We start from the raw sequence: 12,191 nt of genomic DNA, 5'->3' as shown, positions 1-12,191 counted from the left end.
TTTACATTTGTCACAGACACCGTGGGGTGGGTACGCCCTCAGTCATGACTGTCAGGTGACTAGCGCTCACAGGCTACCCACAAATATTTTATGTTGTTAATTTTATTTTGTTTTACTGTATTTTATTATATTTTATTTTAGCTAAGTTTATTTTATTTTATTTCTTCACAAATGATTTTTATTTATTTATTTTATTAAGTATGGTAACATTCACATTTATTAAGTACAGCCAGGGTAGCACAAAGACATTGCCGTCACGGAAAAGAGTATAGAAAACAATTGTGAAGATCTCAGATTGAAAATTGATTACAAATAAAGTGCTTTTAACTGCATGTATTGAATGGAAATGTGATATTAAACAACAAAGTGATAGGGGTGGGGTGTAATAAAATAGCAATAATAACAATAAAATAAAATAAACTTTGAACATACAAAGGCAAATTTTATCTCAGTTACCAGATACAGTTAAAACATTTTTTTTTAAATATATAACGTGATTTATATACATTTTAAAGATTTTATGCACAGTTTAAATTAATTTAAGAAAAAAACATTTGGGGATGATTTCAGGATTCTGCTCTTTTGTATGAAAAATAGACATTCAATGACATCACAACAGAGCTCATCATTTTTGTTTTTCAAGTCACACTAAATAATATTGTCTATATAAATATAAGGTGGAAATGATGGGATGTTTTGTTTTAGCCATTTTTAATGTCAAGCCAAAATGTAGTCAATACACTACATGAGCAAAAATAAATAAAATAATATTAATAAATTTAATATATTAAGCGTTTCTCAAAAACAAGTTTTCAAAGTACTCAATAGACCTAAAAAGAAGATACAACGTTCAATTACAAGATTGGAGTAGGCTCAGTGTCGCTAAAAACGGAAACAAAAGAGACACAATACAAAAATAAAAAATACTACTACTACTACTTCTACTCATAAGAATAACAAAATAATGATGGTAATAACGATTTGATCAGAAAATTAACGGAAGCAACATAAAAAAAAAACAGCCTGTGAGTGAATGATGCCTGACAAACTAGATTCAGGGAATAAAACCCCACCAACCGGCAAAGCTGCTCCTGAGACTGTACCATCTGGAGAAAAAAGGGGGGTGTCTTTTGCCCTATTTATTAATCTTCCCTCGAATTAGCATCCATCGACGCATTTTCATAAATAGACAGTTTATAAAGAGTTCATAAAATAACTTGGGCAGAATGTGACATGTCAGCTAACAAGAACAAAGGTAATATGTAAATACTGATCTTACGCCTCCCTACAGTAAGTTTCCATAGCAACATGCCACCTCTGGTTCGCTGTGCCACGGGACGTCTTCGAAATGGCCGACAAAAAACGTTACCGAAGTTTTACTTTGCCGTTTCATTTTATAAAGACAATGTTTAACTAACATGAATATGACGCTGTGACATTAAAAATAAGTCACACTATATGAAAAGTGTCTGTTTGCTGATATTTGGTTTTCATTATCCATCAGTTTTGTTTTCCTTGGTGCCTGTTTAGTCGCACAGCAGCGGAAGTAGAACTTCTTCGTTTGTTGTTTACTGTAGTTGGAGTGCAAGCTAGCAGGACGCGCGATGCCTAGCTCTGCTGGAAAGACGGTTAAATATTGTATTGTTTTATTCGAGCATTAACTATAGGTGCGTCCTGGGATAAGACAACGTAACTGTGTTGCCGTAGTGTCGTTTGAGGCCAAGGTATGTGTTTAAATGGCCGCTTTAACGCAGCTATTAGCTAGCTGCCAGCTACCAAACAAGTTAACTTCTATCCAGCGTTAGCTTGTAGCGGTATGTTTGTGCAAAACTTCAGTATTACTAGGACAACGAGACGACGTATTTCGGATCCCAGTGTGTTTTGTACTCCACATTAGTCATTTGAGGTTTAATTTGTTAACGTGGTGTTGTTGGGGCTTTACGTTGCAGATGATCGAGGTGGTGGCCTCCATGGCCCGAGGCCCCGTGTTTCTCGCCGGGGAGCTCATGGAATGTCTCATAACATTCACCAACCCGATGTCCCACCTCTCCACCTCTGCCAGCAGGTAGGAGTTAACCCCAGCTTTCACCTCTTCACCCATCATACACCTGAACATAGACATTAAGATGCCACTGAGTTTGAAGTGTACTATTAAGATTGCCAGACAAATAATGAGAACTATTAGAAAAGACAAGTGGAAGGAAGATATATCTCATAAACCAATTTTAGAAAGAACACCAATATAAACAAAGACTACTACAGGAAACCACATGTTGAATTTAATGTGCTGTAGATAGGAGACGAAGGTTGTCCTTGGCATTAACAAGAACTGGTACTCCACTATATGTAACTGATGTAGGCAAACATCAGCATTTATGTTATCAAGATCAAAACGAAGGTTGAATTTGAAGACGTGTGTGTCCCGTACAAGGGGGTAGAAGTATGGAAGGGGCCATTTCCCCCAACACATTACGCCCCTGGCCCACTGTTTGACAGCTGTAGTGATCCTATCACAAGATGGTCTCTAGTTCATGATATTAAACTGAATATATATGAGTTAGTTAACTACTGATCAGCCAAGACATTTGAATGAATCAGCGTAGGCTATGAAAAGTGCTTAAAGGCCTTTCTCACTGTCATTTTCTGAAATTTCATGAACCACATAATAATTGATTAATCGAGAGAATAATCTGCATTTTATTTCTTATTGAAGCAGTCGTTAGTTGTAGCTTAAAATATGCACATTTAGAAAGAAAGGTGCTGACTGTATGCTGAGTTTGAGCTTTCATCTTAGTGCTTATGAGCTGAATAATTGTTTAGCTGATAATCAACTATTTTTAGAACATTTTGTTGTTGTTTTTCCCTGTAGTCTTGGTATTGTTGGGGATGCTGATGAGAATTTGTCTTTGTATTTTGGTGCATAATGGTCACAGTGATCTAGGGTTGCACTCATTGTGAAATTCTTTGCTGATATGGATGTTTATAATAACAATTTGGCAGATACCAATGTTTTTATGTTGTTGTTTATTTTGCTTTTGTTGTTATTTACTCGCCCTTTTGTGTCAGGGAAACAAAAAAATCTACACAATAATAATATAACTGAACTGTTTTAAAGTGATTGGATCCTTCGTTACACTACCTTTAAATGAGCACAAATGCAATCATACAAATTTATGAATCAATCTTCAATTTAACCTTTCACATGACAAACATCTTTACAAAATACTGCTTCAGAAGCCTTTTTCACTATATACAATATATCATTGTTCCCCCTCTAATATCTATTTTATATTGCTGTGAAAACATCAACACATTTCCCCCCCAAAATACTGTATTGAATAAACATAGTAAGAAAATAGAAATGCTGCAAAAGTCAAGAATCGTAAACATAAAATAGAGATTTACCATAAACATTGCTTAGCTTACATTTGTAGGCTTTACATCAATTAACATGCAGTGTCTATGAGGCGGGATAAGAGTTTCGCTGTTTATGGGACCTTTGAAATGTTTTCATTTTGAATTTGAAGATCTGTACATCATTATGGCAACACAATCATCTTGGTTGTGGTGTAGTGTCTTGTGACCCCATATGGACTGGGACCATGTGATACAGGCCACATAAATCAATCATTTAATCAATCACTCTGTAGATTTCCCTTTGTAATCTTTGTCTTTTCTGTATGTGTCTCAGTGAGATGCTGGCATGGGCCAGCGCCCAGATCCACTGCCAGTTTCATGCCAGTGAGACCAGAGTGTCCCTGCCGGCCCAGGGCAACAAACAGGACGTCCAGGCTGAGAGCAACACCGTGCTTATTCCAAGCAGAGGTGAGTGTTGGGAGGAAAAATACAATCTGAGATAAGAAGAAATTAAATATGTTTTATTACAACATTTCAAAGGATTTCAGAGGATTTCTGGATATTATTAGCCTCCTTGCTTTGTGTGATATGTCTGGATTTACCTCATCATTAACTCCTGTCCTCTACAGGAGAGCGAGGTCAGTGTGTGCTGGACACACCGCCCAAGATACTATTCTGTGACCTGCGCCTGGACCCTGGCGAGAGCAAAACCTGTACGTGTGTACATATGCATAATTCACAAGCTTGAAATATGTGAAATCTACTTTTTCGGTGACTGTCATAACAACATGACAAATTAATACTGCGTCTAAAAGAAGAAATGAAAACCATAGTGCTTGTCTGAACTCCCTTACCTTATATAGACTTAAATGTTTCATATCTAATTTTTCCCACTAATGGTCATGTAACATTTATAAATGACTATATTTGTTTCTGTCAGTGATTCAAACAGTCTGACCTGCGTACTAACTCTCCCACAGATTCATACAGTGAGATCGTACCCATAGATGGCCCTCCTAGTTTCCGTGGCCAGGCGGTGAAATACGTCTACAAACTGACCATCGGCTGCCAGAGAGTCAACTCGCCTATCAAACTCCTCAGAGTTCCTTTCAGAGTGCTCGTCCTGCAAGGTGAGATTCATTTGGTTAACTTATAATTGCTTGTATTTCGCACTGCAAAGCTTCAAGTGCTCGTCAGGCGTGACACTAGTTGCTATGAAACTATAGAAATATTTTTGTGGTAAATAAAATTGTCTTTTGACTATCGTCACACTGTGACATCTTGAACATTGTTATTTTCCTGTTTAACTTTTAGGCATGCCAGAGCCTCCGTTTCCCCAGGATGAAGAGGTTTCTCCCTCCAACCCATTCCTGGAGGAAGAGGAATCGAGCCGCAGGGATGCTCGGCCTTTGGAGAGAGCTCTGGACATGCTGATGGTCACCACCTCGAGACGCTGTCCCCGTAAGTCAGACTGTGTTGCTGTTTTTCACTGGAGTTTAAAGCATTTTTTAATCCTGTGTTGTCAATGTCAGTTGTTGTTGCTTTTTTATTGTCTTGAAGTTTAATATTTTCAGCAAGAAATAGAACTGTGTTGCCTCACTAGCTTAATTGCTACATCCATATCCACTTTCAACCTACGTTTGACATTTAAACCTATCATATGGACGCTGAGCACTAAAACAAATGTCAAAAACAAAAAACAAAGTAAAAGAAATGTAAGTTAGACACTAATAGTAACAGTATTCAGCTCTGAATTTTGTGTTTAATGTTCTTTTCTGATCTATATTTTCCACAGTTTTTATTTATTTGTCCACATTTGACTTGTGTGTTGCTTTGTTTCGTCCAGACATGTTTAATATCACCAACATGCGTGGGAAAGTGGCGAAGTTCTGCATCTTTAAGACTGTGTACAGACTCGGGGAGGACATAATCGGCACGTTCAACTTCTCAGAGGGAGACATTCCCTGCCTGCAGGTGTGTTTACTGCTCTTGTCTTTGTACATTGATGCACTTTCTGTTTTGCTTCACATTAGTTTTTAAAATTTAAATAACAATGTCCTGTATATATATGTGTGTTCCAGTATTCGGTGAGCCTTCAGAGTGAGGAGGAGATCCAGCAGCAGTACCAGCGGCGCCCCGGACAGGTCATCAGTGTGACTGGACACGGGCGACACATGGAATCCTGCCTCCACACCGCCTCCAGCCACTTCTCTCTCCCCATCCCCCTCAACGTCACGCCAGGTTTCAGCACAGACATAGGTCAGTCAGTTTTCTGTCTTTTCATCACTGCTACAAATGCAGCCAGTATCTCACTATCACTGTCCTCATTCATATTTTAAGAAGCTACAAATTATATTCAGCCACAAAATAAACCTGAAAAGCTGCATATCAGATCTGAATTACAAAGAGCTGTTGCATAGAGATGATACACCGTCTCATCTTGTTGCATTGGTGTGAACCAGCAGGCTTTTAGAACGTTGCAGAACGGTGCATTGTAAGTAGCTGCCTGTTTCAACTCATCTCATCAGAATCTTTGGTGTGAACTGGGCTTTAGTGGCATCTAGTGGTGAGGTTGTAGATTGCACCCGTCAACTAAACAACCAAAATTTGATCTCTGCCTCTACAGTGATGCTGAGGTGGCGCCTTCACTTTGAATTCGTCACCGCCAGAGAGCCTATGGAGCCGCCCACAGTCCTGCAGAACCAATCAGAGGTCACAGTCTGGGCCGGGGCGGAGAACGTCGACGTGGATACCTTCAGCTGGGATCTGCCGATCAAAGTGCTGCCCACCAACCCGGCCTTGGCATCCTACATGTCCCACTTCACAGGGACCAACAGCATCAACATCTGACTGTTGTGTGTGTGAGAGACTGTCAGTGTAAGACAGCCGAGTTAATGCTGTGTTTCGGAGGGTGTTGACTTTGTGTGTGTTTGTGTGAGTGAGTGTGTGAAGTAGAGACAGAGTCTGTTTTTTCTGTGGAAATGAGAAGTATTAGCACACAGATGCACATTTCAGGAACAAAGGAGCATTATTTTTGTTGTTTCCGTTGTATATGCAGAGCCAGTAATGGATTCCATATGTATATTATGCAACCTATGTTTTCCCTTTTCCATATGCATATTGCATCTTAACTTTAAATACACCTTTCATTTTGGACCTCATGACGTGCAACTCCCTCTGTGGTTGCTGTGCAATTCTGTATTTATTTCACTTTTTATTCCTTTACTTGTGCACACTTGCCCTTTTTTTATTTCATGACACAAATGTTTCTCACTCAAAATATTTTTACTGTTCAACTATTTTTCTTTGGGCTTTTGCAAAGACTGTATCATGTAAATACTCAAAGAGAAAAATTAATTAAATGTGTGATTTATATTTTGATAGAGTACATGTGAGGATTTATGCCACAAAATCCAACTTTTTTAAAATTGTTTTTATTTGGAGGGTAAATGAGTTACAGCAGAGAACAGGTCAAATTCAACAGGAATCGTTATATATATTAATGTACGTATGTATTTGTTCATATTTACAATAAGTTGTTATTGGATTAATTAAAGAAGCAGACAGACAGCTTACTGTAATAACTAAGCTCAAACATATACTCAAAGTGAAGCTTCATCTAAAGAGTGACGCCTTGATTTCCTAAATTTGTTAATATGGTTCATCATGTGGTGCTCAGTGTTTATAACATCCTCTGCTGCACAACACCGCAGGTTAACTTAAATATATTTCACAGACAGTTTCACTCTACATTGATAATACAATCCAAAATATGCTGTTAATTGTTTGTGTATAAAGTGGTTATTAAACTATAGTGAGTATTGGTTTCACAGGCCAACAGGTTGATCAGATAGGCGCTGGTCTGAGCAGGTTTCTACCCGTCCAGTTGTTGCTGCTGCAGCTGAAGTGATCCATGGCTCGGGTCCTGGAGGTCCTGGCCTGGGGAGCAGGGCAGGCGGGGGTCGGCTGTCTGGACCAGGGACACTTTGCAGGTCACTGGCTCCACCCGCACCTCACACCACGCGGGGAAATCCACCGGTCGATGCACCCTGGACAGATTCAAGGTAAAGAGTGTTTTTTTGCAGTTTCTCAAGGACTATTGTGGCTTAAAAACTCTTTCTTTGTCATGTGGACTTTAAACTCCTAACACTGGTGGAGGTTGCAGATCATGATTGATTTTCTAAGACACTGAAGTCCTAAAAAACATTTTCAAAGAAACAGGCCTGAACAAAAGCAGCTAAAATGGTCTTGAACTTTTAATGCAAGTGGTGCAAAGTACATTTACTCAAGCAGTGTACTGAAGTAAAGATCTGAGGTACTTGTACCTTAATTATTTCCCTCCATTTAATGCTACTTTATACTTACACTCTACTACTTTTCAGATAATTTCATCCCACAGTATTTAAACATAAAATTTCAGAAACCTTGTTAAAAAAAAAAAAAAAGGTTCCTAATGGGAGTAATGAACCGGAGAAGTTTCACAGTCGGATTTTTATAAAATATATCTTAAAAGGCTGTTTCTCAAATGATTTACTCTCATACTCCAAGCTAGAAATTCCCTCTTCAGTCACACTTATAAATACCAGACTTTACAGTTTTATTCCTATCTATATTCTGAAGGTTTTTTCAGAGGGGTTTATTCATACATCATTCATAGCCTGAATTATAGAACATTTATTCTTTTTATTTATTATATACTTATGAAGGTATAAAATTTGATTACAGAATATGATATATAATTATTAATGTATCCTGAAACATCCAAAACCACAATAAAGAGTTCCACTCAGTCTCAGATGAACTACAACACTGAAATACTGTTTTCATCAGTAGCATAGATTTATTTATTTTTTACTTTTTCTCTGTTTTGTTGTTTATTTTTCACCTGAAGTTGAGTGGAGGTCCGTTGCATAAGCCTGTTTTTTACCTCCCCTGACACATTTCTTAGTTTTGTAATTGTCTGGATTTTATGGAGTTTTATTTGTGTGCAAATAAAATGAATAAATAACATATAAAAATGGTAAATAAAAAAAGTAATAAGACAACAATATAAAAACACTCTGAGGCAGCTGCAGTTTAACAGTTGTAATTTAGTCATTTTTTTAAATAGTCATTAATTGTGGTTTTCATCAAACTAGGACTGCAACATTTCCTTATTGAGCTGTTTCATTACTTTAATTTGATTAATTTCTCAATTAACTGATAGTCGTTTAATGGCAAGAATGTCAAAAAACGATGAACAATGTCTTCCCATTCTACATTATTTTCCTTTACTACCTAAAGGTGTATTTTGTTGGTGGTACTTAAGTAAAACTTTGAATCCAGGACCTGTAACAGTATTTTTTAAATCACAGTATCGCTACATTTACTCAGGTAAAGAGCCTGAATACTTTAACAGTGCCGAGCAGTAACTGTGTTCATCTGGACGCCAAACCACACAAGTTGTTTGTGTACTCACGTCTCGCAGCAACCGACGCCAACAGGGTGCAGACAGGTGCACTGCATACAGGCGTTGTCCATCCAGGTTTCCCCCAGTGAGAAGTGCCTCCCCTCGAACACACACAGCGCTGGAACAACACATGGCAGTAGATAATCAACTCAGACAGAATATATATTTCATTTTAAAGTCAAGATAAGATTTGAGAGCGTGTGAGCTCACCTTTGGAGTTGAAGTGGCACTCCATGGGTGCGGCAGACGCACAACTGGTCCACAGAAGAAACCCTGCAGCTGCAAGCACCCAGTGAACCCCGGCAAGCTCCATCTTCATCTGGTCCTTTCAGCTTCTGGTTCCTCTTCTGTCTTTGCTCTCTTATTTATACATCCCGGGGCTTTACGACTGTGGCGTGGAGGTGTGGTCAACGCCATCATGTGGCCCACAGGCCTGGCTGAAGAAGGTGTCAACGGTGCCATCCGTTGGGGAACAAGGAGGTGGTGGTTTGTGTGTGTTTGTGGGTGGGGGGTAAAGATCTTGGCGCTGTTTTGGCACTCTGGAGATCACCTCGCTGCGCTTCAGCGGGCATGAACCTCTAAAGTGATAGAAACAATGACACATCCATGCGGTGACTAAGAGAGGGAAGGAGGTGAGGTGGAGGGCAGGGAGGGAGAGAGGTGACGTCCAAGGAGAGAAGGAGGGACGGGATGGAATTATCAAACATGATTCATCACCATTCAACCTCTCATATGGTTTTTGTCGGCCAGGTCGCTGTCCAGAAACTGAAGACTTGACTAATGCACATGTCAAACACATGCCTAGATACTGACCTATTGAAATTAATACATTAAACTTTAAGTCAAAGAGCTTCAGATGATCTACCAGGGTGATAAACTAAAGGACAATACCGAATACATTAGTGGGGAAACATGTAGATGCTTTCATTCAGGGCACAAGGAGACGCCAATGATGTGAATGTAATGGCCTAACAATCACCAGATTTAACACCTGTGAGAGATGTTTGACCAGTGTCTCTACCACCATCATCAAAACACTAAATGAGGGAATTTCTTTTGGAAGAATGTTGTAAAAATGGCGGTTTAAGTTCACTTTAAAACATAAATTTTTGGTTATTAATTGTATTGTTTATGTCCATTTTAGTAAGTAAATAAGAAAAGATTTTATGCCTCCACGCTGGCGATTATGGTATTATGGAATATTATGCCTTCAGGGTGACTGTACATCCACATGTCCCATCCTTGCGGACACGATATCTCAAGAATGTCTCAAGGGAATTTTTGTCAGATTTGGCACAATAGTCCACTTAGAGTCAATGATGAACTGATTAGTTTTTGGTGTCAAAGGTCACAGTCACTGTGACCTTATCTGTCTCATTCTCATGAATGTGATGTTTCAAGAACACGCTGAGGGAATTTCTTCAAACTTGGAAGGAAGGTTGACTCATACCCCAGGATAAACTGGTCAAGAGTCAGTGGTCAAGGGTGCTGTGACCTTGTATCCATCACATTCCTGTGAACATGATATCTCAAGAACAGCTTGAGGGAATTTCTTCAGATTCGGCATAAATGTCTTGGACTTGGACTCAACGATGAACTGATTAGTTTTCATACGTCAAAGGTTATGGTCACTGTGACCTTGTCTGTCTCAAAGTTGTGAATATGATATCTCAAGAAGGCCTTGAAGAAATTTCTTCAAATTTGGCACAAACATTCACACAGACTCACGGATGAACTGGTTAGATTTTGGTGGTCAAGAGTCCAAGCTCAAGGGTGCTGTGACCTTGCATCCATGTCATTCCCCTGAACGCAATATCTCAAGAGCACCTTGAGGGAATTTCTTCAGATTCGGCATAAATGTCCACTTGGACTAAATGATGAACTGATTAGTTTTCATAGGTCAAAGGTTATGGTCGCTGTGACCCTATGTGTCTCCCTCTTGTGAACATGATATAGCAAGAGCGCCTTGAAGGAAATTCATCAAATTTGGCACAAACATTCACTTAGATTTGAGGATGAACAGATTAGATTTGGTGGTCAAGGGCCAAAGGTCAAGGTAGCTGTGGCCTAGCATCCATGTTATTATTATGCACGCAGTATATCAAGAACACCTTGAGAGAATTTCTTCAAATTTGGCATAAGTGTTCAATTGGACTAAATGATGAAGTGATTAGATTTTGGTGGTCAAAGGTCAAGGTCAGTGTGACCTTGCATCTGTCTCATTCTTGTGAATGAAATATCTCAAGAACACCTTAAAGGAATTTATTTATAGTGCAACTATTTTCTTTCTGCGGAATTACACCTGCCAACGAAATCACCGTGCAGAAGGAGGGGTGCATCTACTCATGGACAAGAGGCTTGTGCTTTGACAGCATGAGATGTAAACATTAATGGTGTCCTCCTGGGCTGAGCTGTAACGTTAGCTAGCTCAGTGATGCTATGTGAGCTAGCAGTAGATGCACGCTTCCTTCTTCAATATTGGCCAATATCTCCAACACTCAGCAACTCACACCGAAACAATCCAAATGGATAAATAGCACTAACTGGTAAGAGGAACAATATGTATTTTTGATTTGAGGGGTGAACTGTCCCTTTAATACATGTTTGCCAGTATTTTTATTATAGCTATTTTTTCACAAAAGCTCATTCATAAAATTCTGTGTTCTTGTTTACGTAATTTGAAATATATCCTTGATCTTAACATCCACTGGACTCTAGTTTACTGTGTGCTGTGCAGGCGTGTGCATCTCTGTGTAACTATACAAATATAAACTGTGATCTGACCTGATGATACAGCGCAGTGTCTCTGCCTGAGCCAACAAAACATTAGCTCATCTTCTTCCAGTTGTTTGCTGTCTGCAGCATGAGGTGCGAGATCATAGGAAAAATCCTCTCAAGCCTCTAACAGGAGGCCCCGGGGTCTCGTAGCGTGGTGTTTTACATGCGTTTTCTCTTGTATCCCACAGTAGTCGGAGAGTGTTTATAGGTTTCCCTCATCAGTCGGGGGTGCTTCTTCATTCATTCGATTAGTATGACTCACAGTTGCCTCTCTCAGGCTGTACATTGTTTCTATAGAGACGTGTTGCAGTTCATGTACTGTTGTCAACATCATGAGCTACATACAGGTTACAGTAACTATTAATAACACCTGATAATATTAGAGATGGGCTGAGCATGTCAGAGGTCAGTTTCATCCTTCACTTGATTTCACTCAGATGCTGTTTCAGAGGATGGAGGATGTTTTCATGTTAGATGTTCTTCCATAAGTTCACCTTGGGTGGTGCTGCTGACCTCCTCGGAGCCTGTGGGTCCCGTACGATACACTGACAATGAGTTCACACCCTGATTTGACAACCGGGTGTCGTCAGTGTTGAGGAACAGGGAG

At 39.3% G+C, this 12,191-nt stretch overlaps 2 protein-coding genes across 2 annotated transcripts; one reads left to right on the top strand and one right to left on the bottom strand.

The window, feature by feature from the left end:
* The first annotated feature begins 1,566 nt into the window (after window positions 1–1,566).
* rgp1 (GP1 homolog, RAB6A GEF complex partner 1) lies at window positions 1,567–6,733 on the top strand. Its single transcript, XM_033651900.2, has 9 exons — window positions 1,567–1,724; window positions 1,950–2,065; window positions 3,692–3,825; window positions 3,987–4,070; window positions 4,338–4,487; window positions 4,672–4,818; window positions 5,204–5,331; window positions 5,439–5,616; window positions 5,984–6,733. The coding sequence occupies exons 2-9, from the start codon at window positions 1,950–1,952 to the stop codon at window positions 6,205–6,207; spliced, it is 1,161 nt and encodes a 386-aa protein (XP_033507791.2). The 5' UTR covers window positions 1,567–1,724; the 3' UTR covers window positions 6,208–6,733.
* Window positions 6,734–6,781: 48 nt separating this feature from the next.
* On the bottom strand, window positions 6,782–9,125 carry msmp1 (microseminoprotein, prostate associated 1). Its single transcript, XM_033651901.2, has 3 exons — window positions 9,017–9,125; window positions 8,816–8,924; window positions 6,782–7,406 (listed from the first exon to the last, which is right to left on the bottom strand). Exons 1-3 carry the CDS (start codon window positions 9,123–9,125, stop codon window positions 7,232–7,234), a joined length of 393 nt encoding a protein of 130 aa, XP_033507792.1. The 3' UTR covers window positions 6,782–7,231.
* Window positions 9,126–12,191: the final 3,066 nt, after the last annotated feature.

Source organism: Epinephelus lanceolatus, chromosome 22 (genome assembly GCF_041903045.1).
Source record: "Epinephelus lanceolatus isolate andai-2023 chromosome 22, ASM4190304v1, whole genome shotgun sequence".
Taxonomy (NCBI): domain Eukaryota; kingdom Metazoa; phylum Chordata; class Actinopteri; order Perciformes; family Serranidae; genus Epinephelus; species Epinephelus lanceolatus.
The sequence above is the reverse complement of the archived record's forward strand: the minus strand, read 5'-3'. Positions and strand labels throughout refer to the sequence as shown.